Source organism: Molothrus aeneus, chromosome Z (assembly GCF_037042795.1).
Source record: "Molothrus aeneus isolate 106 chromosome Z, BPBGC_Maene_1.0, whole genome shotgun sequence".
Classification (NCBI taxonomy): Eukaryota; Metazoa; Chordata; class Aves; order Passeriformes; family Icteridae; genus Molothrus; species Molothrus aeneus.
This window is the reverse complement of record NC_089680.1, coordinates 42,838,020-42,864,177: the sequence shown is the minus strand read 5'-3', so window position 1 is coordinate 42,864,177 and position 26,158 is coordinate 42,838,020. Positions and strand designations below refer to the sequence as shown.

The following is a 26,158-nucleotide window of genomic DNA, read 5'->3' as shown; positions in this document are numbered from 1 at the left end:
TGAATGGATGAGGTAAATCTCCGGGCACCACACATCTGGCTTACACAGGCAGTGAAACACACTGAGTGAAACTTCAGGAAATTAAAATATAAACTTCCCTGCCCCTTTTCCTGCAGGGGCAGGAGAGGAGATGGGGTCTGCCTGCTTGGATATGCCTTTGTGGTATGTTAACACTTTGAATACTGAGGGATATAGTGCATTTCTCTCCTGCTTGAGCCTTTCCAGTCAGTATCACAGCTAAATGTGATGCCTTGGGATTTTTATGTTTGTGACCTGAGAGGTCAAAACCTTCCTTTAAGATATACAGTGGCATCCAAGAAAGCTGATAATCTGGAAGTCCCCTGCTGGAATTTTTGCTAGCAAACTGTCTCATCTTCTTCTCTTCTTCCCCTTGGGGGGGTGGGGGGTGCAGGGCACAAAAAGATTACTTTTACAGGAGATCCTAGATTTTAGATTAGAATGCCTTAAAAACAAAGCTTCTCCAAAATCCCTTACATGAACACAGCATTTTGTTTTTCTGTCTTCAAAATGAGAGAGGCAGCAAGTGAGCCTCATGCTAACTTCTCTGAGATTGCTCAAGTGCTGTCATAGTTTTAAATTGAACAAGTCTGGCTCTGTAGCATTTTACATACCCTTATGTGTCCATGTTCATTCCACCTTGGCTTGGCATTTCATGATTAAGTCATATTTTTTGTCATACTTTGTTTCAGATTTCAAACTAAAAAGTAGGGGAGAACATTGCACAATCAGGGAATAATTCACATTTTAAGCCCATGTGCAAAACAAAACTACAAAGAAAAAAAGAAGGAAAAAGAAAATAAAAAGCATAATACTGGCCACATTTTAAATTTTTGAATTAAAAATTCATGTTTTTCCAGGTGTAGCACGCCTCTTTCCATAGGAGCAACAGTGAAGCAGGAATCATTACATATGGGCAGCAGACATCTGAAGGAAAAAAACAGAGTGACAAATACACAGGCAAAGAGAATTTATTCAAGATCACAAGTGTCCACTAGATCCTGCATCCAGATATCCCTACAGAGACTAAAAATCCTGTGCATTACATAATTAATGCAGATGTTGGCAAGCTTTTATAAGGGCCACTAATTCATTCATATTACTTCCTCTCTCCCTCAAGGGTTCTTATACTTGACCTGTTATTACTACAAGGTCTTTAACCAAAGAATTAAAGCCAGATGTCTTGTAGCTAGGTCTCCTTTTGTTAAACATCCCTTATAATAATTTTTTTTTTATATATGCAACAGATCCTACATGAGAACTTTCAAAATTTCTTAAATAATTAAGGCTAAAAGGCTTCAAACCCAAGGGTTGATGTATCCTAGAGGAGCAATAAAGGTATTATACTCACTGGCTGAGAAATACTATTTACTCTAACTTTTTATTATCCTGGGACTGCAAATGTTTCTGGTCAATGTTTAGGCTGGAGGTAAAATCTTTCTTAAAAGACCTTTTTTCTTTAACATAAATTTAAACGTCATGTAGTCCATTTGGGATATAGGTGGAAAGTTTTGTATATTGCTTTATTGGAATTGGCTTAATTGCATTGACAAATGTAGAAATGAAAAGAAAGATAAACAGTTTTGGGTAATTCTAAGGAGATCTTTATCAGATACTATTTTCACTTCAGTCAAGCTATGAATTCTGTTTCCCAATTCTGTATGTTTTTGTTTTCAACAAGAAGGTTAGGTTGGCTGTAAGACTTCCTGCAGAGTAACTGGAGCTGTCCAAAACCTATGGTTAACTTTGTATGTTTTAATGGGAAGAAATTGCCATCTTTTAGTGTTGTTGATCTGTTCCTTGATTTGGCTTCTTACCTGCATTACTAAAACTGGTCCTGTTTTTGTAAAAATTCAAGTTTAGTCAATAGAGTTCCAGAGCAATAAAAGCAGAGAGGCAAAGGCAGATCGTATATAGAAAAAGACTTTTTTGACATGTGTTTCTTGGTTTGATTTTTTTTAATTATTATTTTTACATATTTGCTGTTTACCCATGCTAAACAAGAAACCAGATTTTATTCAGAGGGGTTTCTTTTCCTAAGGTTTGCCTTTTGGGAATTGCACCTTCAGAAATTAAATGGAACTGGAAAAGGAAACTCATTAGACATTTTCTTATAAGCCAACAGTTTTATCCAAAACTTCCACATTCCAGTGTGGAATATGGGCTGGTTTGTTGCTCCCCTTGCCGTTCTCAGCAGAGTACTCTGCAAAAAAAATTAATCATGTGTTCTCTGACATAGCCACAACAATAGTTATTGCAGGAAATAAGGGTGAATGCTTTTAACACTAGTTAAGCCAAATACTACTTTTCTTATTTCTTGGCTTACTCCTATTTCAAATTGGAATAAGTCAGTTCTGGTGGGTTATATTTAAAAGCATTGTGTATTTCAAACCATTTCTAGAAACGTGGCTGGTGCTCATAGAAATGCTATGTCATGCTTCCTTTACTGTTCATAAAAGCACTTTTTACGGACATACATTATCCCTTGTAATTCACGGTCTCAGAACATACTGACAATCGTTATTTAGGGTGCTCTTCCCACATTTTAAGATGGGACAAGAAGGAATACCCATGATGGGAAATGGAATGAGTTAAAACCTACTTGGGAACGTAATGCATATTTCCTCCTCTTTGAAGAACTATTCTTCCACTACAATCAAACAACAGTTCTGTGCACTGATAACATAAATAAGGTGTTTAGCAGAGTTAATTTTTCTTAATTATGAATTGCATGCCTTTAACTGAATCTCTCTGCAGAACTGCTTGGCCAGAAGCTCTTTTTCTATGCAATTTACAACTACATCAGAAATCATGCTGGCTCCCAGAGCAGATGGAACCATTTCTGGTTGTTTCTAATCTGGTTGCTGTTACTAGATTCCTCAGAGCAATTGTTTGTGAGTTGTGGAATACCATGTAGTCTGCAACAATTTATTTGTTCTGAGGCATGTTCCTTTCCTGTCCCCCTCCCAGCTCTTTGTGTATGTCTTAGCCATGAAGGCAATCATGTTCTCAGCTCTGATGTCATCTGGATTTTTTTTTCTCTCTCTTTTTTTTCTCTCTTCTTTCAGTCCACAGCCATGAGTGAACCACAGTGCTACTACAATGAAACCATTGCCTTCTTTTATAACCGAAGTGGAAAATATCTAGCCACTGAATGGAACACTGTCAGCAAGCTTGTAATGGGACTGGGGATTACCGTCTGCATCTTCATAATGCTGGCCAACCTCTTGGTTATGGTGGCTATTTATGTCAATCGCCGATTCCACTTTCCTATTTATTACTTAATGGCCAACTTAGCTGCTGCGGACTTTTTTGCAGGGCTGGCCTACTTTTACTTAATGTTCAACACAGGACCCAACACTAGAAGACTGACTGTAAGCACCTGGCTTCTCCGTCAGGGTCTCATTGATACCAGTCTGACAGCCTCTGTAGCCAACTTGTTGGCCATTGCCATTGAGCGGCACATTACGGTTTTCCGAATGCAGCTGCACACTCGGATGAGCAACCGCCGGGTGGTCGTTGTCATTGTTGTTATCTGGACTATGGCCATCGTCATGGGGGCCATCCCGAGTGTCGGATGGAACTGCATTTGTGATATCACCCACTGCTCCAACATGGCACCGCTCTATAGTGACTCCTACCTGGTCTTCTGGGCTATTTTCAACCTGGTCACTTTTGTGGTCATGGTGGTCCTATATGCTCACATCTTTGGGTACGTTCGCCAAAGGACTATGAGAATGTCCAGGCACAGTTCTGGACCTCGCAGGAATCGGGACACCATGATGAGCCTCCTGAAGACTGTGGTCATTGTGCTTGGTAAGTGCCTACTTTGCCCACCCTGTTCTCCCTGCTCTGTTTCTTATCAGGTGATTTCAGTAATGCATGCTCAGCTCCTGGGAGTCAGCAGAATTTGGAAGACACTGGAAGAGGTGCAGACAATAAGGACACCCAGAGTTCACTACTGTGACCACTAGGACTATCAAGCTTATTTATGGAAGTTGATGTGACATGGTCACTCAGCCCTGTAACATGAAACCAGTGAAAATGTAATGTGGTGGTTTTTTGCAGCAGCACATGTTTAAAACCTTTTGTAGCAACCTATTACATAATGTTTGTCCTTTTGCCTTTGAAGATGCCAATGGCTTCCAACTTAAAGTAGTACAGGGAAGGCTTGGTATTCCACTGAAATATCTGTTGTCTCCTTTTTGCCACCAAAAAAGGTGTTGTGTGTATTCATATGAAATTCCAGTATATGGAACACCTCAGGAGCTACAGGCTATTCACAAAAAGATTGTGTGTTAAGCAGGACTGCATGTACCCAGTCCTATAGTGTTTGGTGCATTTGCTATTACAGGAAGGTAGCATGTGAGATACTGGTGTTCAGCACACTGCTCAGGAGGTGCGTAGGCTTCAGTGTTTGGCATGAGGGAAATACCATAACACATTTTGGATTCAGGAGGTTATTGTAATTTTGTGTATAGTTTTACTAGGGTTTTGTCTAGGGCTCCCAGTTTCCTTATGCAGAAGCACAGCCTAAAGGCTGAGTACCATTTCCTGTTGATCTTCTTTGCTGTTTGTTCTGTTCTTTGTTCCTGCAGATGATAGTGATTGTGCAGGTTGTCTCCTTGTCCCAATATGTGTTCTCACCTATTAGGTCTCCCAGTACAGTACATGTGTCTCCAGGTATCCCAGTATCCTGTTGCATCAGATGGTTGCCCTAACAGTTCATAAATGCAATTGTTATGCAGTCCACAAAACCCAAAACTTAGCCTCATTTCTCTCCTTGACATTATGATTCCCATAGGTTTATGCTGTGACTTGATCTTTCTATCACAAACGTAGCAGAATGGTGGCAGAGATTGGGTGTGAGTCACTGTGTCAACTCACTTTTTAGTTCAAGAATTTACATGTTGTACTCTGACCTAGTAATTTGCTTTCTAACCAGAATATGAATTGTGCAGTTAACTAACCTGCTAAACCATTGATAAGATGTATTCCTTCATGTCCCGCTCTTCTCTTCAAGGAAGGAACTTATATGAGTTTTCCAAGGGAGACTGTAGTGGTTGGTGAAACCTCTCCTGACCTCCAGTTGGTTCAAAAATCTGTCCTTTCCCATCTCCATGATTCTTATGGCAGAATGAAAGATGAGCTTAAGAATACCAAGAAAATTTGGGGGTTGCAGTCCTCTTTTAGGAAATAGCTCTTTGTTTTCCTTCCTGAAGACATTATTGTTCATACAGTATTTCCTATGAGGTGAAAGACTGGCTCAGACTTAAAAAAAAAAAAAAAAATAAGGCAAAAGACCCCAAAAACACCTACTAAAAAAGGTGGATGGAAAATAGTAGGCATTTCTATCAATGCAATGTGGAGTTGTAGCAGTAAGCAGTCACTGAATAAATGGCAAATGTCAGCTAATCCCAAGCATGTATGGGATTAATAAGTTATTTTATTAAATAACTTATTATTTTATTAAGTAACTTACTATTTTATTGAATCTGTTCAAAGGAAACAAAAGTGCTTGTAGACACTCTTTATCATTTTTGCAGCTCCCACCTTGGTATTATTTTGCAAAGAGTTTGGGGTTTGGTTCGGTTTGGTTTTTTCCCTAAGCAATGTGGTTTCTAGAGGAAAGCTAGAGGAGGTCAGTCATAGGCCTGTAGTGTAAAGAAGCAGCAGTGCTTTCACCTCCTTACCACCTGGGAGGCACAGTTGCAAAATAAAGATGGTTGGGAAACAGCTGTGGGTTTGCTGAGTAAATTCTTTTAATTTAAGAAATAAATAAATAAAGAATAGACTGAAGTCAAGAGTTAGGCTTTGGAGTAACCACAGAGACTTTGAGGGAGTTAAATATTTGTGCATCAAGGTGTTACCAGACTGCTATGTACACCATGAGAAATTTTCATTAGTTGCCATCACCTGGGAGTATCATCCCATATTGCTGAATTTGCACTTCAGGGGAGGATTGTTTTGTGGTTCTAAAGAAGAAAAGCTAAGCTTCACTTCAAAGGACTTCTGGGCAACAGATATCACAGATATCAGCAGGTATCTCTCAAGCAAATAGTGTGGTCAGCATGTTGATCAGGCAGGTCTGGTGATGCTCTATCACTGTTTACAGTCTACTTGTAAGTCTGGCTTAAAGTTTTCTTAAGCAGAAGATTTAATTTCAAGGGTCATACATCCTGAGTGCCTTCTTGAAAAGGTAGTGCTTCATGTTTATCTACTGGAGCTTTGGGAAGGGCAGAAAAGGTGAGTGTGTTAGTCTGCATGGAGCAATTTGCTGAACATTTATCTCATGTTATCTGGCTTTTTCTACATCAGTGAACCTCAAAAACATGCAGGAAAAGAATCCCTGCCTTTCTTAACGGTGCAGATCAGAGTAATAATACATTGCTCAATACATTGAGCAATGAGGTTTGAGGCAGAAACCAACTTTTTGCAGGAAGTGAAGCTAGGAAGGAGAGTAGTTTATTCTGAAGATGCTCCTCCCTCCTCTCCTTCCCCACAGTTGAGTGGGGAAGGGAGCTGGTTTGTGTCAGCTTGCTTTACACAAGAGAAGACAATTCATTCTGGAGGAGAGGGAGGGTGCCCTGGGATTGAAAGGAAAACAGAACTGGGGCTCTGGGTAACCCTGTGAGCATTGGCAGAGGGAGGCAAACCATTCCTCATTTTAGAATCTTTGTTAAAATGCTGCTTAGCCATAAGTAACCCCATTGTGAATTGGGCAGCAGTGAACTGTTCATTTGACTTTTAAACTTCCATAAACGGGTGTCCTGGACTTGTCCTGCTTACTCCCAGGCAAAGCCATGCTGCTGCTGCTGCTGCAAGCAGAAGAGCATCTTTTCCCCTGCCTGCATTCTCACTGTGTTTGGGAGGCAGGAGGGGGAGGGAATAACACAAGAGCTTCTTGTTTGTTAGCTGCCTAACACGGCCTGCCCTCTTCATGCCTTGCTGCCTTGCTCCAACAGGAGAAGAGCTGCCCCAAAGGGGTACAGTCCTCCAGGCAGTGATGCTGTCAGCATGTGCAGGGAGGGTGCCAGCTGCCTCTGACAAGAGGGTGATTGTGTGGGGAGGGCTATGGCCGCTTGACGCACTGACTGGAGCGGTCGGGATCTGGCACACTGCGTCATCCCACAGAGCGGGTGGGATGCTGAGTCCTAGCAACAAGTCAAAAGCAGAGAACAGATTTTTATTTTTTTTTCATGCCCTCTTGTTTTTTTCCTTGAGTGAAATAGTTTAAACAGAAGGAAGTGATTTCATAGCTGAGCTCTTTTTTCTTTTAACAAGGCTGCTTTTGAAATCTTTCAAAAGTAACAAGGAACATAAAGCTCTTTCTCTAAACCATGCCTTTCCTTTGCATTGGAACTAAGGAAGAACTGATCTGTGTACTGCACACAGCCATAAAATCATGTCTGGTTTGGCTTGCAGCTCAGTGACACTTTGCCTTTCACCACCACCATGTGTTCCCTTTAAATGAGCAATCAGGGAACTGGCAGAAACTGAGCAGATACATCAGCTGAAACTTGGCATCCTCTCTTCTGTTCTCCACTTTTTCTCATGTTACATTTAAAGACAAAGCTAAACTGTTTTTCTGCTGGGATCATAGACTCTGAAAGCATTTGTCGGGGCCAGTTTGGCCCAAAAATGGATGACAATATCTAACTATTGTTTTAAGAAATAGTGAAAGCACCAACTTAAGGATTTCAGAGCCCAGGCCTAGATAAACTAGCTCTGGTCTGGATTTCCTTGGCTTTGAATCAGTCGTGAAAGGCTAGGGTCTTTCTGAAGTTTTCAGGTGCATACCTGCATTTCTAGAGAAGTACTGGCTTAGAATGTTGCTGTTGAAAAGTTAGTCTTTATTTCTCCTACCTAAATGCTGATTAAATATCCATCCTAATTTGTCACCTCTCATTTTTACAGTGTGGATAACTCTGCCATATACCTCCATATGCATATTTGGGCATTTGTCTCTATTTAGAATTTAGACTGTGAGATTGTGATACTGAGGGTTTATAACTGAATTTCAAATAAGCACGATACCAACAATCCTTATTTGTATTTTACTAATCCTGATGATTAACTTTCGATGTTGGGTGAGCTCTCAATGTTGTTTGGCCAAAATTAGGCATGCCTGTTGAGCCAAGAACCACAGCTAGCCCCCAGGATGTAGGGAGACCAAACAATGAAATCAGAATTGTTTACCCTTTATGTTCCTGGGAAGTAAAAAGACACTTAGGACCTTCCTGCCTGTAGAATCATCCCCTTTGTTTGCAGAAATGTGGTTTACTCTGTAATATTGGGACATTAATGTGGGCACAGATAAAAAAGCTGAAGGTTCTTTTTGTATAAACTCTGAGTTTGTATAAATTTTGATTTAAAGGAGTCTCACAGTGTTTGAAGACAGTCCTTTACTTATTATAATGAAGAAATAAATGTAAGAAAAACATCTGGAAGTTCAGTATAAACATCTGGAAGGGTAGAACTGCTCAGCAACAGCTTTTTTCCTGCCCTCTCTGCAGCAGTTATGAATTGCACGAGACTTATTTTTGAACTTTTCTAGCTTTTCTTTCACATCTAGGTACCAAATGTGAGTGGAAAACAAACAAAAAAAAAAAACAAAAACAAACTGTTAATGCACATGAGCATTCACATATACTGTAGCTACACCATTGAAGAAAATAAAGTACATTATTGATAACTTTACTTTTCGGAATGGTTGTTTTGACAGGCAGTCTGCATTTTCACTTCCTTTTCCTTCTCATGCACTAAAAGCACTTGATTATCAGTAAAATATAAAAAGACTATGAAATAATGCTACAACCTGACTGACAGCACATGGTGTCGTGACAGAGGCATGTCTTTGTTTCCATATCCCTCATGCAGCCTCAGTCAAGTAATTAACTGGAATGGTTTATCTTTGTTGGCCTTAAGGCTTGAACAATATGAAATACATTTCATCAGTTACCAAGGCTGTGGTCCTGGACTGAGATGAAGATGATCATATCTAGACAGAGCTTGGTTATGGCATCTCTCAAACTTTGACAGACCTTCCTGCCTGTAGAACATTATTCCTGTGGGCCACAGGAAGCATCAGCCCTCTTTGCACAGCGCAGCTTAAAAGATGATCTTTTGGAGAAGCCAGGGTTTAACTCTGAGCCCAGTGACTGTAAGAGGACAACTTCACCTATTTACCTCCTCCTTGAGGAGTCCTACTGCTGTTGGGAGAGATGAGCTTTGCAGCAGCATTTTTCCTGAGATGACTGAAATTGAGGATGTTGTCTTAGCTTGGAGATGTCCTTCGACCAGGTAGCAGTGGCCTTGTGGGGAGAAGAGCAGCATCCAGTCAGGTGTTTTTCTTTGTAATTATTACATTTTTCATAGAGAGTTGGGCTGGGCAGTAACATCATGCTGAAGTTCAGATGAGAGCAGCATTTTTCAAGGGTTCTTGTCTGGAAGTGGTGCAATGTGAAGCCATAAATACTGTGTTACCCTGTGGTCTGCACAGGGGGCCAGTTCAGAGTCACCAACCCTGCCTGACCCCTGCGCCACAGAAATGTCACTTGTGTATTGATTTAATCCTGACAGAAAAACAGGGCAATAAACTCTGTAGTTGGTGCAGACAATACAAGTCTAAGCATCAATGAATTTCTGTTCTAGCATAGAGGTTGCAGTTATGTGCAGTCCCAGTGTTTTTAGATCAGTATATTTTAAATGTGCATATACTGTGAATTTAACCCTACAATCAAGTAATCTGGGAAATTGTTGCCCATGACTGTAGCCTAAATGGAGGGCTCATAAGTTTAAAGGATAAAATCTTGTTTCATAGTATGGAGAGCAAAGGTTTGTAACATGCTTTCAGAGATGCAGTGTGACAGCAGTACTTTCAAGCTGTATCATCAAATATTTGCATGAAAAAGTGAAATCTTGATTAAAATTATTATTTTAGCACACCTTATCTATCCTACTGGATTTTGGATGACTTGGATTTTTCACTCTTCCCCCTCTTCCCCCTCTTCTCCCTCTTCTCCCTCTGGCCTTAGGAATAGTTCTGATTGCTGCTCAAAAGCCTCCTTGAGGGAAAAAACATGCAGTTTAGAGAATCCATGGTTTCCAGGCCTTGCCATTTCCACTTACTGTGAATTATGTATTATCTTTTTGGTTTTGTTGTTGTATTTTTTTATTTCCCCTGTGCATCTTAATGACATTTTAGTATTGACTTAAGTAACAGTGTACTTACAATTTGCCAGTAGATGAAGGGGGATAAAATGTATTCATTCATATTTGTTAGAAGGTTTAATTGTGAAATCATTGTGATTTGATAACAAGAACTTTAACTCTTAGTCAGTGATTCATAACAAGTGTACTAATATTTTTATGTTTGTAAATGTAAATATCTGTTTTCTATTTTCTTGATAAATACAGCTTGATCACTATATTAGACAGGTCTAGCACTGTTTTCTAACAGGAAGAGAAATTTTCACAAAGAATTGTTAAAACTCCATTAGGTATTCTTTTCCAGTTAAAATAGTGGAGGCATGAAAACTTGCCAAGGATCTATGTACAATATGTACGTGATTATGCAGTGATTGTAGTGTGTTTTAAATTTAACACCCTTTGTAGGATTTTTCTTGATTGCTTGATATATTTCATGCTGCTGGTAGAAGCAGTACAGAAGTGTGTGCTCTGTCTCAAAATGTCAGTCACTAATCATTTTTATTGTCATTTATAGTCCAGCAAATGAATTCTGGTGGATCTTCTTGAATTTTTTCTAGTAGTCCCAAGCCAAAGTCTTCCTGTTACTGGCTGGCTGGTGAGAATGCTGAAAGGAAAAATAATAAGGAAGCACAGGATCTGGAAATTAGAGTGAGGTCAGTTTGTTTGTGTGAGAAACTTCATAAGTAGTTTTCTTTTCCAAAACAAGCCCATGCAAGCTCCACTTGATGAAGCAGAAGTTACTGATGCCTTCTATTCAGGCAACTTTCACCGAACCCAGAGTACGGCTGGATGTGTGGGAAGTCTCACTGTAAATGTTTTGTTTTATTTCTTCACTGACTCTCTCAGTTAAAGCTGATACATCCCTGGTGAATGTCTTTTCTCTAAAGTATTCCAGGTATCCCTACAGCATTCAATGCTTTGCCCTGGGGAGTCCATTTAGAAGTTTTCTCCTTCTTTCCCCCTTCAGCTAAGAATCAGAATTATTTATTTTCATTCAAAATCCTTTGAAAATGCACTTTGAGGACCCTCCATCATTTCCCAAGACAGGAATGTGGTTTTATTTTATTTTATTCTTGAGAGGGAAAAATGTCTCTAGTAAATACATTCTTTTAAGTATGATGAAAATGAGGCCTTGTTTAACAAAAGTCTTTCCCCTGACTTCAGTATAATTTATTACCTTTTCAGGGAAAAAATAAATTTAAAGGGCAGATGAAAGATCTCTTCATTTTTCCAGGAATGGCCAGAAAGGAGTAAGCCTTAAGTAGTTCTTACACTTCACATTTTGATTTTAAAAAAATTATAAACAAAAAACTGATTCTTCTTGCTTGCATAGGTTTTGACCTTTACCAAGAAGCTTCTAAAAAATAATTGCAATGGCAAAAGTAGGTATATTTCTCAACAGGCCCTGAGAATTGATTTGTATTTTCCTTTAATTTGATAATAGGATTTGGAAATCACACCTTGACCTTGAAAAGTAGAATCCAAGACTTTTCACTTGGATCCAGGTAAAATAACAAAATGCTGACTAAGAAGTGATATTCACTTACTGAAAATCCACACCAAAATCAAAAATTAATTGGTAACCTATCTTGCTCTGATATCAGACTCCACTTAGCAGTGCTCCATCCATGAGTTAGGAATCATCAACCTGGGCTTCTGCAAAACAATGCAGATGGGCATGTTTTGTGGGACATTTGCCCTAAAACAGAGGCCTTGGTAAACTTTGCTGAATACCCAGGTCAGAAATTGTTACCAAGAATTTTGAAAATCAGCATGTACAAGAAGGCTTACAGTGAAATGCCAGCACATGGCCAAGTCCTGCTGATCTCTCAAAATTTGAGAATTTTGAATTTTTTGGAAGAGAAGATGGGAACCCGTCCTTTCTTTAGAAAAGGCAACAACAGTGCTTTTACAAAATGGCTGCTCACAAAATAACATTTTTGTCCTCTAGAAAGCACATGGTTGCATGGAAAATTTTCTTCTAAATGTTTTGCTTATTTTGTTCATGGACCTTCCAGATTATATTTCTTGCCCCCTCAGCTAAAACTGATATATCTTTGGCAACTCCTAAAGGAAAGCATTTGCAGTCTGAAGGTATGGGGTAAGGTCCTTGTCCACCCACTGGCTTCTGTTTTCACCTTTGTGATACCATTTGTCTTTCCCGTGGTTCAGCACACCATCCAAGTGCTAAGTGCTAATTTACAGCTAGACCTCAGCTTCAGAAATTTTGTGAACAAAAATGCCAGCTGTTAACTAGTCTCAATGTAAAACTGCATTCAATGAGGCACTGAACTCTTGTTTGTTTCCACCAGTGGAAAGAAAGCACTGACAACAACAGACTGTTTTGTGCAAGAGAAGCAGTGGTCCTCCTTCTGCATTGCTTCATTGCATATGAGCAGTATGATTAAGTATTCTAGGCTTGTTTTTTCTGGGATTATCTGTGAAAACAGAAGAAAAACAATTTTCAATATCAAATTTCAATTTCAATTTTCAATATTACTTTTGCCTTTAGAGTTTCAGTGAAACTATGGCTCTTAACATCAAATCACAGAGTTACTGCTGCTGACAAAACTTGCTGAGACATTTGAGGTACAGCAGCCAGTCAGTGCAGTGGGAAATGGTCAGCAATGATTGATAGCTTTCAGACAGCAGCCATGGTTCTATCCTTCTAGCCTCAGCATAAAAAATGTTTATCAAAAAGGCTTAGTTTCTGCATTTTTTTAAATTAAAGATATTTAGAATCTGAATATGGAAGGATTATATGATTGAGTTCTTCTGGTGGCAGCAGAACAGCTTCCTCTTTGCATGTTTCCTGCTCATGGGGATGCTGTCACTGAGCTCATTGATGGGCTACTTTTACTTTCTTTTTTTTCTTTCAAAGATATTTTTAGGATTTTTTCCTTCCTTTTTTTTTTTTTTTCCCAGCTGGTCCACCATAAGTTTCTCTCAAACACTTACACATTTGGTACCCTTCTTTAAAGCTGGAAGCAACAATCACAGCAGAAGATCCCCGTCCTTTCTGTAGTTCTTGTTTGGGAAAACTTTGTGTCACACTTCCTCAGCATAAGATAATGTCTCTGAAGTTAATTTTCCTCTATCCATGTGGACAAATGGTGATATTATGTCCAAGCGTGCTGCTTGTGTAGTGTGGCAGGTCCACTGCTGGACACATATCCTCTCCCATCAATGCCTAGAGGACAGCAAGGGCTCAGAGTTTATATGGAAGGTGATGAGACTTTGGAAGCTATGACATCATTTGTTAATCTGAGGTATTTAATTTGCATGCTCTGGTGTTGTCCATCAGTCTGCGCTACTTAGTGACGTACTGGAGCAAAGGGAATTGCTCTAAGTGAAAATCCTTTATTTCCAAACCCACTAGCAAACAGGAGGAATTTGAACAGGGATGAGCGCTTTGAAGTTTGTGGATAGGGTGATGTAAAGTTTTGCAACTGGAAAAGTGAGAACTTGGTCTGTAAAACTGCCCCAGACATATCTGCCATGGGGGTGGCCATCTGCTGCTGGTAGGAGAGTAGCCTCTTGTGTGCTGCAGAGGTTGAAGTAATTAATTCCTTGATGTTGGCATTAAAAGACTGTGAGGTTACTATAAAGAAAAAAGGTTGAGACGTGTTTGAGAGAAGTGAAAGAGTAATTCTGTTGCATTTTTTGTGTTTGAGTAAGAGCTATCTGCCTGGGTCTTTCTGTTTTAATAAAGTACTTGGTATCTGATTACAAGTTTGTTAATATAACCATAGATATGCGAGAACAGTTAAGATTTTTGAAATACCTTCCTTCATTAAAGAAGTCATCTCCTGAAGAAAAGGGAGGGGATTTAGCTGTTAAAAGGAGGAAAGGCTGCCAAGCTCTCCTGGATTCAGTACTTTTCTTGTTCTTCTAAAAGCAGTTTTAAAGGAACTGTTTCACATCTTCTGGTATTGATATAACCTTAGAAAGAACTTGTTCTGACACATGGCATTGATAATTCTCATCTTCCTTGTTTTAAGTTGCTTTAAGGTGCTCATTTTTTACTTTTCTAGAAAAGTACAGAGAGTAATTTAGAGATGAATTTTCTAAGCAAAAGTTTAGTATATAGAAAGTAAAAAAATATTGTGTAAAACTATTGTGGTTTTGTAGAATGGTTGGTACTTTTTCTGTAGACTAAAATTGAAAATGGATAGATGCCATGTTGGGAGACATAGCTCTAAAGGTGCTGGGTGCCCAGGGATCATTGCTAGCAGCCTGCTTGCTGTCTGATACTCAGCCTTGTGAGCACGTCTGGCCTTCCAGTTGCATTTTGTATTTACCCCCCTTCAGCAAGGACAGTGTAATATCTGAGTATATTGTAGCATAACTTCTTTCCTATTGTTGTTACCCACACACACAGAAAGAAAAGGTGAAATGAATGCATATTGGTTAATAGACTGTAATGCCCCTGTAAACCATAGGGGCTGAAAATGGTCCTTCATTGAGGGTGATCTGCATCTGATCCTTGCCTATTTAGCTAGAGTTCTGCACAAGATGAATTGTGTGGGTATCTGTCTTTCCAGCAGAAAAGCTTGGCTTGGTTCACTCTATGGGGAAGAGGGATCAATTTAAGTAAGCAAAGTACTTAGTTTGAAATAAGTAATGTAGCATTCTTTAGAAGAACTTTCAGCCAATTCAGCCATCAAATACCTGAGTGCTGCACTCACCATGTGTAGTCCTGTGATAAAGCAGAAGGCGTTCAGGTACACTGGCCTGGCCCCAGCAAGGAGGGCGAGAGGTGTGGATAAAGCCATATGCACTCCAGAAATACTAGCTTTTAAGCACATTCCAGAGAACACAGTACTGATTGATGCTGTTTCCCTTGAGATTTTCCTTTTATTTATTTTTTTTATTATTATTCATATACTCCTGCCTCTCCTTTCCCTCTGTTCCCATCTCTTCTGCTCTCTTTATTTCTCAGTGTTGCCTTGCCCCTATTTGGCTGGCAGGCAGGAGCAGCACCTCTGACAGCCAGCTTAACTGCCAATGTAATTTGTGGGAGCCTGAGCTGTCAAAGGATGTTCTGGGGCCTTCACAGTAGAGACCACCCTGTCCTGGAGAAGGGGTGCCCCATATCACATGCCTCAGAGCTGGATTGGGCTGCCAGACTGTCCTGGCTTGTGGCATGGCATAGAAAAGCAATTCCAGGCCTATTTCCAGAAAATAAAATGTAGCCACCTTCCTGCAAACCACTATCGTAGGCATAAATATCCCATATATAGAGATTTACCCTTAGAAGAAAGAACAAATGGGTTTTTTCCTGAATTATTGGAACCAGGTTGTGCAGGCCCATCTGTTCCATTTTTACCCTGGCAGTTCACCGTTTAGGCCTCTGATTGATTTATCTCTTTGATTGTAGGAGAGAAGTACCTCAGTGGGAGGAGTACTGAATGCTTTGCCTGCTGGGTAGGCAGCCATTTGCTTCCCAGCTTCCCTGACTATGCTGATCCAAGAAAGGGGGGCACCAGGATGCAAAAGAGCCTGCTGTCTTTGGCCACTGGCCAGGCACAAGTTAATTTACTACTGCTGCTGAGATTTTGGGGGTAGAGGGGTTGGGTTTTTTCCTTAGCTAGCTCCCTCTGCATCCCACAGGAGTTCAGAGAAACCAGCTGGGGCTGAGACACATCCTCTGGTTAAAGGTGTAGAGGGTACATGACTTTCCAGGGCTATAACTTCTCCTCAGTGCCCTGGGAAACCCAACATCAAAAAGATACTATTTTATTTTATTTTATTTTATTTTATTTTATTTTATTTTATTTTATTTTATTTTATTTTATTTTATTTTATTTTATTTTACTTTATTTTATTTTATATTATTTTACATTATTTTTTTTTAATTATTATTTTTTCATTTTATTTTATTTCATTTCATTTTTGTAGTTGTCTTGCACTTTCAGTTCCTAAGTCCAGGACTTCATTGATCATCAGTAATTCAAAAAGTGGATTGCCCAGAAATAATGGCCAGTTAAGGTTTGATTCATAAGGAAATTGCATCTGGGAGGCATGTACACCCAGAGATGCAGCAATTTTCTAGCATGCAGTGCCTACAACAGTGCCTCAAATTCCAAAATCTCCTGCATTTAAAATGAGCTGAGAGAGCTGGCTGAAGCACAAGTTCTGCATTTGTCTGTATAAACACATGGATTTCTCCACGTGTACTGTTGAAATCTTTGCAGGGACATGAACCAGATTTCAAACCTGGCCTTGACCTTGAAACCAGTGATGAAACACATTAAAACCTTGACCACAAAGTGTTCATAAGCTTTGTACTTTATGCACTTCACTTTAAAACAATTCACCCCAGAGTTTGCAGAGTGTCTTCTGCATCCAGAGGCTACCAAGAATTACCTTTGACTCCTACAGTAGAGGGAATCTTGCAAAGTGTCTCTTATGGGATGTCTTCGTGGCATATTGCACTGTTGAATGCAGATTTCCCCCAAAATAACAAAGAAAATGTTATACTTGCCTTTATTAGAGAAGCTTGACATGCTTTTCATTTGAAATTTAGGTTCACTGCCTCTTTTTGCTGCAGTTGCTTTCAAACAGAAGAGATAAATGTCTAACAGATGCAGCAGTTTCACTGAGCGTTTCCTCAGATGTGTGTAAGAAAGCAGAAAGCACAAGTAAAAATACCAGCCCAAGCAGAAAGCTTCTGTTGTAAAGAGTTAAGTTGGATTTTTTTAACAGGAAGTACTGTTAGTACAGTGCACAGCCTCTAGTCCTCTAGTACCCTGATAGAATTGCCTAAATATCTGCATGTAGGTAATTTTGAAGGCAGCATTTTGCAGCAGTGTGTTATGGTAGGGCTTCTGTGTGTGCTGACGTCTGTGATAGTAAGAGATGTTTGTTGCCACATCTTGAAACAATATCCTCCACTTCTGTGACACAGACTGACCGCTTTCAAAAAAACGAGAGAAGTCCACATACTTAGAAGATGGGTAGTGTACTTTTTTGTTGTTTAAACACCTCTATTTCTCACGCCTCAGAAAAATGAAACACAGAGTTATTGGAAACACGAGGCACATTACCAGCTTTTTTAAGACCTGTGAAAATAGTTATTAGGCTAGCTGTGGGTTTGGAAATTTGATGAACCAACATGAGAGGTATCAGCAAGAGAAATATCTGGAAATATTTAATGATTCAGTAGCTCAGTTCATGTATGAATTGTTCTTTAATTTAGATGGAGGACTTGTGTTAGAATATTTTCACCCTTTTTGATTAAAGGGTGTGTAGGCATATTGCAGTTTGTGCCCTTGGTATGAGGGTTTTCAAGGAGACCCCTTATTGCTGTGACCACAACTGCCGTCTTCATGGCAGTGTCTTCTGGCTCTAGGACTTGCTTGGAGTTCAAAACACTCAAGAGCTGATAAAGACACTTCTGTGGTGCTGTCACATTAAGAGTAAGGCAAACCTTTCTGACACATGAAGAGTAAAGAAATTTAACAGGGAAATAAACGCCTTTGTGTTCCAGCTGGTCCTCAGATGTCAAAGGGGCTGGTGGTGGCTGGGCTTAGATTCTGGGTCATAGACAAGTCCACACTAAGTAACAGAAATGCAGAGGCAATGCAGCACTCTAAATCCAGCAATGTCCAATAAGCACTACTCCTATTACAGACTCACAGGTAGAACAATACCATGCAATACACTGTAAGCCTAGTCATGCCCAGTGAACCGTCACAGCCAGAACAAAAAGGTCTGGTGGCATTCAATAGCACTCACCAGCAGGTACAAAACAGTATCATTTCATGAGCAACAGAGATGTGAGTTCTTCTTGGATTGCTCATAATCAATACACTCTCTGTGAAAGCATGCTTGAATACTTAACATACAAATAATGCAGGTGACAAAAAATGCATTAAGTTGTGAGAGAAGTATATGTGCTAGAAGTGTGATGACAACATAAGCTAGCTTTCTGAATTTCCCCTTAGTAAAACACTTAGTATAGCCGAGTCTGACCCAATAGGTGTTCCTGTGGGTGAGGAGATGTGTACAGCCCATTGACCATGCCTGGATACATTGAGAAAGGACAGTAGGGTTAAAGATGGAGAGGTGGCAAGTTAGAAATGGCTCTCTTCTGACAAAAAATAACTCTTGGGTTTTTCTCTTTCCATCTGGCTGACACAACACAACATTTCTCTGGAAAAGACCGAGTTTTTGTTGTGTCCATAAACTTTTACATGTGTCTGTTGCAGTGATATGCATTGTTCTTGCTGGCATTGCCTCCTCTGCCTCTCCCTTTCTCTGTGCTCTTGGACAGTGCTCAGATGGTGACCCCTGTATATGATCATCTCACTGCTTATCTCAAAGCCTCCTGACAATGTCTACTGCAATCAGCTAACCAACTCATTTCTTTACTTATTGATGATTTTGCTCTTGCCTGTGCACTGCATCGTCTACTCTGAACATGTGAATTTTCCACTGAGAAAAAGCTTGCATTGCAGCAACATTCAAGCTCAGACTTCACAGCTAGCAGCCGTGTTTTACAGCCACAAGTGAACCTTGGGAGATCTCTGCATTAAGCCCTTTCCCATCAGCCCTGAACTCCTGCACAAAGTAACCCTTATGGATATGGGAATTAGTCTGTCATGAAGAATAAGGAAGAGATGAAGGCTGTGGGTCAGTTACAGGTGCCTTTTTTATTGGTTTTTTGTTTGTTTCTTTTATGAATGAAACATACAGCCATATCTGCAGTAACATGCTGCCATAATTGCATAAACATGGAACACATCAAAGCCAGTGAACATCCAAAAGGTGAACTTCAACAGTTGCAGTTTTAATCTGTAGGGAGCTCCCCTGGCCCACAGAGAAAATATGAGATCCAGTACCATTTGAGACAGTAACACTGTTTATAACTTACTGGAACAAAACTCTCCTGTCTGGGGAGGGTAAGAGGGGTCCAGCAGTACTGCTTCTCCCCATTCTCATTCATTCCCTCCCCCAGTCACACACACCTCGGGTTTTACAAAACCCCATGGTTCAGGGACTGATGCAAGCTTCTCCAACCATGGGTCAGGTGGGAGGAGAGCAAAGTTCATCTAAAAGCCATGTCAGTAAGGGGGAAGGGTGGCTGGACTGTAACCAGGATGATATTTTGTGCACTGGGGCATGGAACTCACCAGCCCAAGAGACTCCTGTGGCATCCCAACACTGCAGGCTTTGCAGAGTGCTCAGCCAGCTTCGCACATGAGCTCCACAAAAAGTGGATTAAAGTGTCAGGGAGTGAAAACTGTCCTGCACAGACCATGTTACTTGCCCCATACCTGTAACTTAGCCACTGATGCTGCATTCTTAAAGGACTTCCAGGTGGTGAAACTTGAATGAGCCTTCTCTAATAAATACAATTAAAAACAAGAGGACACACAACGAAAAATATAATTAGTGAATGCTTGTTTTCAGAAAAATATGTACTGGAAATACTGTGAAATCAACAAATTTGCAGTAGGTCAGACTGTTCATGGCTATGTATTCTCATGCTCATAGATAATTAATGAGCAAGATTACAATATCAGGGTTTGGATAGCATACAACAGCAAGAACACCAATGACAGTAAAATGCTTGTGGTGTCACAGGATGCCTAAGGAAACTGAGTGCTCATTCTTTTGAAGGGCAAAGAAGTGGGCTCATACCTTGTTGCTTGTCTCTCCTAGAAAACACCAGGGACAAAGAAATCTCTGCTCCTTTTCTCCCCTTGTAGCTTGCAGAACAGTTAGAGCCCAGCAGATAAAAAGCTTGCAGTGGTGTTTGGTTTAGCTCCTTATTATTTAAGGCACAGCTGTGATCGATCTCCAGGCCATAAAGTTTATAAGGAGCTGGAAGCATGGGCTTTTCCTACAGCACTGAAATGGCCCCTCTGCCTTGCATTTGTCTCTCATTTAGCTAGCCTGACTTTGGTGTGGCCGCTGCTCTGAACTCTGTAGAAAAATGAGGAGAAGCCAGCAAGTATCACCAGGAACTTCAAATGAAGTCCAGCAAAAGCTGATCTGAGTTTGCCTCAGGGCTTTTTCTTTATGCATCTTCCATACACACTGCGGCTTTGTTGGAGTTTACCTCAGTGTTGCTTGAATATTCCATTGTTAAAACATTTTAAAAGAAAATAAAGTCATTCCTGAGTGGTGCCCTTCAGCACATTGCTGAGTAGTTAGGAGAATTTTAATCTTTTCTGAGAAAGAAAAACTTTGTATTTCATTTAGAACAGCAGAGGTACTTCTTAGAAGCAATTAAATTGCTGAATAGAAGGATTTTGCAAGCGATTTTCTTTCAATGTACTAATTGCTTGTTTATCTCTTTTATTTTAAACCCAAAAATTCCTCAGTGGAGGGCCTTTTTGCCTGGAAGGTCTCATTTTATCTCATGCAGTTTCCTGTTTACTTTAGGCGCAAGCCTACAAGTATCTGCTAAAACAAAATAAAAAACCACAATCCTGGAGAAGTCTTTCAGATTCATATATCAGCATGTCTGTCCCAAAATAATCTGACTTGAACTACTGTGGGCTAATGATGAACTAAAACATCAACGTGAACTAAAACTAAGAATGATCTTACCGGGACTAATTTGGGGGGGGGAGGGGGGGGGGCGGGGAGGGGTATTGGAGGAGGAGTATTCAGTGGAAGAGCTTTGATTAGTTAGGATTGCAATAAAACATATTTCCTGTGTCCCCAGGTTCTACCTCCTGGGCATGTGCTGGTAATATTGAGCAGTGCTGGCGGGCACAGCCTTTCTGCTTGGTGTAGTGCTTTTTTTTTTAACATGGAGCAATACAAAAGCTGGGAGCAGGGATTTGAGGAGGTGTCTTTTTTTTGATCCTCTCAAAATGCTTTTAGATCCTGTTTTACCCCTTCTGCTACTCTGTCAGTTTACGCCTCCTCAGCCCCTTAGGTGGGCTGCAGCTGAATGTGCAGCTGCTGAATGTAATGCAAGTGGAAATGGTCTTTGTGGTTTGGTAGCAGTCTTGGTCCTTTACTTCCTCTTCCATCAGGCAACAACTGACGTGTGCTAGTTCGGTTTTCTATTTCACAATCCTGCATCCAATGTATTGTTTAAAGCAGGACACAAAACAGTAGATAGCCTATGCATACTAAGACCTTCTTTTGAGGACTGATAACTATGCCAAAACTTCTTGTGGGTTTCCACAGAGTGTGGAGGAGCCTTTTGTTTTCCTTTCAGAGGCTAGCTTTCAATGCAGCTGTGGTGATTGCAGTTGTTTGTTTTTGCAATTGCTTGTGGGAGTTAGTGGAGTGCAGTATCTTTGATGGCTGACTCCCTGCTTTTATGTTGTCCCCTCCCTTGAAACCAACATCCCAGCCCTGCACCTAGAGCCTGTTCACACGGAGGGTCAGGGCAGAATGCTCCACAGACGTGCCTGGGGATGGCACAGGATCAGACGGAGGGGATTAGACAGCTATAAGGGCCATCAGATGAGACAGAACATATTAGGCTTGCTTTCTGGATGCTTCGACACTGTCTGCACAAAGTCTCAGGCATTCCAAGTGTGAAGCAAATGCTTTCACAAGTATTTTCTGTCTCTAGCAGCCATGGTGTGATCTGCATGGTATGTCATTATCTGCCACATCTTAAGGAACTGTTATTAGCGGTTATTTTTAAAAGTAGAGTTCTACCCTGCTGTACATAATGGCGGTCTGCTTTTTTACCAGATCAGCTTGGTCTGCATCTTAAAGAGTTGTTTAAACTGTCTTTTCTGTTTTGAAAAATTCTATATTGTTTAATTTTCAGCTGGCAAAGATTTTACTTTGGATGGCATATAAATCCCTCATCACTTGAGGACTGAAGTCCATGGCAAACAGAGTGCTAAAAGGGAAGAGTGTTCAAGTTCTTGCCCTGCAGAAGCAGCACATTCACTGGCAGATCCATGGGGACCAGCCCCTGTGTGAGCATAGCCATGAGCTCTGCCCTGGCAGCAGCATCTCTTCTCTGTGTCACTGTGAGAAACAAGTTTGCATTGCCCTTGGGCTGAAGACAGGTGACAGAAGAGAATGATAACTGTTGTCTTTGACAGCCTCATTAGAGAGGCCAAGAGTTCAGTGGGAACTCCTGCTCGTGCCCAGCAGCAGAAAACCCAGGACAAAGGCAAGCAGCAAGGAAGGCATGCTGCAGAGAAAGCACCAGTGTTAACACCTCTGCTTTCCTTGCATGGTAGGAGAGGGGCTGGATCTAAATGACCTTTGTCTGGCACTTCTCATGAACACCCCTGAAAGAGATGAAGGTGGCTGGGAGTCAGCCCACTTTTAGCACAGACAGTTATTTCAGTTTTTTGTTGCTATTCAATTGCTCTTTCATAAGAGGGTGGGAGTAAGGGAACTGAAAGTTAAGAGACTTAGCACCTTTTTTTTTTTAAACTTCATCATTGTTGTCCCCTGTTATATATAGCCAAAATGTACAGTTTTTTATAGGGACACTGGAGCAAACTCTCTGCAAGAGGTCAAAGGAGTCATATCCTCAGAAATATGCAGACTGAGTAACCTTCAAAAAAGCATGATAATGTGCTTTTTTGTGGTTTCAGAGGCTATTTATATGGCAATCTTTAAGCCAAGCAACCAAGGATGTGGTGCTAGCACAGTCCAAGCACTACTCTTGGGTACTTTTAGATGCCATACTTTTCTTAGCAGAGGTTAAATTTAGAACAGGAGAGCAGACTGCCAAAGGTAGAAGACTGTTCCTGTAAGCCAATGGAAACACAAGGATCTGTTCTGTAAGCCAAATCAAGCTCACTTCTCCAACAAATGCAGTGATTTTGGGGAAGCTCAGTTGTAGGGGAAAGGGAGAAGGCATAGGGGGAAAACACATCCCTTGTCTAACCCAGGAGCAGTTTTAGTGACTAATCCTCTAAGTGGATGAGACTGGGATGCCCTCATTTGTAGTCATGAGGGTGTAGCCACATACCCAGGGTTTTACACCAGTGTGTACTGCTGAGAGAAGGAGCTAGGTGAAGATACACCCTTTTCTCCCCAGATAATGCGTGGCAGTGTGATTCTTGATGATATGACATGAAAGAAAGGCTAGGTTTTATTAGAGCTCTCTTCTGTATTTGTCTGAAAATTTTAAATCAATCTAGATTCTGATATGGTAAATTATTAGAGAAGCATCAGAGAAGCTGCCCCTGGAATCCATCAGCAGCAGTTAAACATTTCCAGTCCTATTCACTGAATTTCTCATTTGAAGTATGGAAAATACTGTTGTTACTACACTGAAATTATGCAGCAAACATCCTAATGGGGAATCCAGAGAAATCTGTGAGAGCCAAAAGGTAGCTGCATCCCTTTAAACAATGTCTTATCTTCACATTGTGGAAATGCAGAACAAAACCTATATTTTCTGCCCTAGATACCAGCTTCATCCAGATAATTTTTAAAAGGTACATGTAGAATTAAGTGCCAAAACCTAGAATTTACCCTTTTGATAATCTGTAAGTATATGCTTCCCACAATCAAAACACAGGTGGTTCTGTACTCAGTGCTTCTCCTGTGATATGCAATGCCACATCTGTCTGCTCCCCTCCGTTTTAGCAGTGCCATTTGTAGGTGCCTCCCTGATGGTCTGATAGCCTGAATAATGTCTGCATTACCTTAACGCAGCTTGGATGGTGAGGTGTGCAGACAACTCAGGTGATAGTGCCATTCATGTGCAGTCTGTACAAGGCTGCTTTTGCTTTAAGGCAGTAGTTTGATTTGTTATAGTCAGGTGAGGACTAGAAAGGCGTTTCTAACTTGTCCAAAGGCAGACAGATTTTCCCGAGCAGGTTTATCCTAGAGTGGCATTCCCTTATCCTTAGGGGTTTACCCTGTTGCCTATTTCACTTTGGAGCTTGTACTCTTCATTTTCTGAGAAGCACAGCTGTCAGCATGGATTCGCTTCTTAAAATCACTTTGGGTGACTGATCTTAATTCAGTTCCCTCAAAGGATGTCTACCACAGCTTAACCAGATAGCTATAGGTAAATGTTAGTATGACTATATAAATTAAAAGCACACACAGTTTTCTTGCAGTTCAGGTAGAGCTGGTAACACTTGGTAACGCTTTCTCCTACTCAGAGTCTGGTATTAGCATGTTAAATAAAATAAGTTTTATTCCTATTAAGCGAACCAACAGAGGCTAATATTTTTCTTCTTATATTATTATTTTAATCTTATGTAGGAATCAAGGCAGTCCTTTACGTATTAAATTGCATCCACCCAGGCTTCATTTGGAATCTTGTGTTGCAACTGGAGCTTATCCAAACATAATACCAGTTACACTTAATGTCCTTAACAACAAAGGAAAATACAATTAAACAATCTCACATAGCAAAGTTGTTTGATATCTGCTAAATATGCTGTATTGTTTGAGCGTAGCATTCTGACTGTGTAGCAGAGTACCACAGAAGTTATATTGATTTCTGTAGGAAAAATGGACAGGGCTTTTACAACATGGCTGTGAATTATTTTTCTGTGATTGGAAACTGCAGCTGCTAAAAAAGCAGTGAAACACCCAAGTCCCGAGCACACTAAATGTACTTTGCAGAAGCAGGCAGAGGACAGTCCAGCCTGCGAGCCCTGCTTGCATGTGCCAGCTGTCCTGCCCTGGCCTCACACCACCTCTTGCAGTGAGCCTTCACTTCTGCAGAAGCGTCTTCACGTTTTAGGAGACCTGGTGACCTCCAGCTGCCCCGCATATGGGACCTGAAAGCCTCACCCAGACCCTTCAGACAGGGTCTTCTTGCTGTTCAGGGAGAGGTCTCTCCCCCACCAGAAGTCCCAAGTCATTCCTATGAGCAATCAGGGCCCAAAGAGAATCCTAACCGAGTTTGGACTAGGGGGTGGAAACAGGTTGCCAGGTATGAGCTAAAGGTTGTTTATTGGACCCATTAGAGCAGATTCAGAGAAGGGCCAAGATGATCAGAGGGCTGGAGCAGAGGCTGAGAGCATTGGGCTTGTTCAGCCTGAAGAAGAAAAGGCTCTGGGAAGAGCCTATAGCAGCTCTCAATACCAGAAAGGGGCCTTCAAGAACACTGAAAAGGGACTTTTTACAAGAGCATGGAGTGATAGAACAAGTGGGAATGGCTTTAAATAGAAAAGGAGTAGATTAAGATTAGAAATTAGGATTAAATTCTTTACTATGAGGGTGATGAGGCACTGGAAAGTTTGCCCAGAGAAATTGGCCCATTACTGGAAGGGTTGGTAGACAGGGCTCTGAACAACCTGATGAAATGCGTGGCATCCCTTCTCATGGTGGGAGGTTAGAATTAGATGTTTAAGGTCCTTTTCAACCCAAGTCTTTCTGGGATTCTATGGTTCTTGCTTCTAGTTTTCCCCAGATATCTCTTGCCTGCTTTTCTTTTTCCTGTGACCCAGGGAGACCAGTACCAGGAGCCTGTTATCAGCTGGGCTTACGTGTTCATTTTCCAGCCAAGCTACCAGCACTGATTTGGGACTGTAGGAGTATTTGTTTTCAAGTTAGAGCATAAAGACTTGTCTAGAACACCAGAAAATTGAAAGAGACACCAAAATTTCCTCTGTGTGTCAGGTTTTTTGGCAACAGAGAAACTCCATGAGGACTACTGTTTTTCTTTACACAGAGATAAATAATCAGATTGCTTTGGCAACAGCCAAGCTTTTATTCAGACATGAGCTTCACATATCTTTATGAATTTAGAAATCAGTTGAAATGCTGACCACTGGCATTTAATGACTTCCTGTTTTTGTTTAAAATGCTTTCTATAGATAAAAGCCTTAGTTTCTCCCTTTTAAGAGGGGCAGTGCACCATCTCTCTCCTGCAGTTACTAGGTCAGGAACAAATTCCATTTTTCTTGTGTTGAGGGATTCAAATGGATACAGATAAATTGCAGCAGGATTAAGCTTTTGCTTTTATTTTTAGAATATGTTTTGCACATTCCTCTGTGCAAGTTGTTCTTTA

At 40.6% G+C, this 26,158-nt stretch overlaps 1 protein-coding gene across 3 annotated transcripts in view; it reads left to right on the top strand.

Annotated features, from left to right (window-relative positions):
* LPAR1 (lysophosphatidic acid receptor 1) overlaps positions 1-26,158 on the top strand; it is a 72,648-nt gene that overhangs the window by 32,875 nt on the left and 13,615 nt on the right. For all 3 annotated transcript variants that reach the window (XM_066569200.1, XM_066569201.1, XM_066569202.1), the window contains one exon: positions 3,087-3,834. In XM_066569200.1, the coding sequence (XP_066425297.1) occupies positions 3,087-3,834 (748 nt within the window). The remainder of the gene's footprint in view (positions 1-3,086; positions 3,835-26,158) is intronic.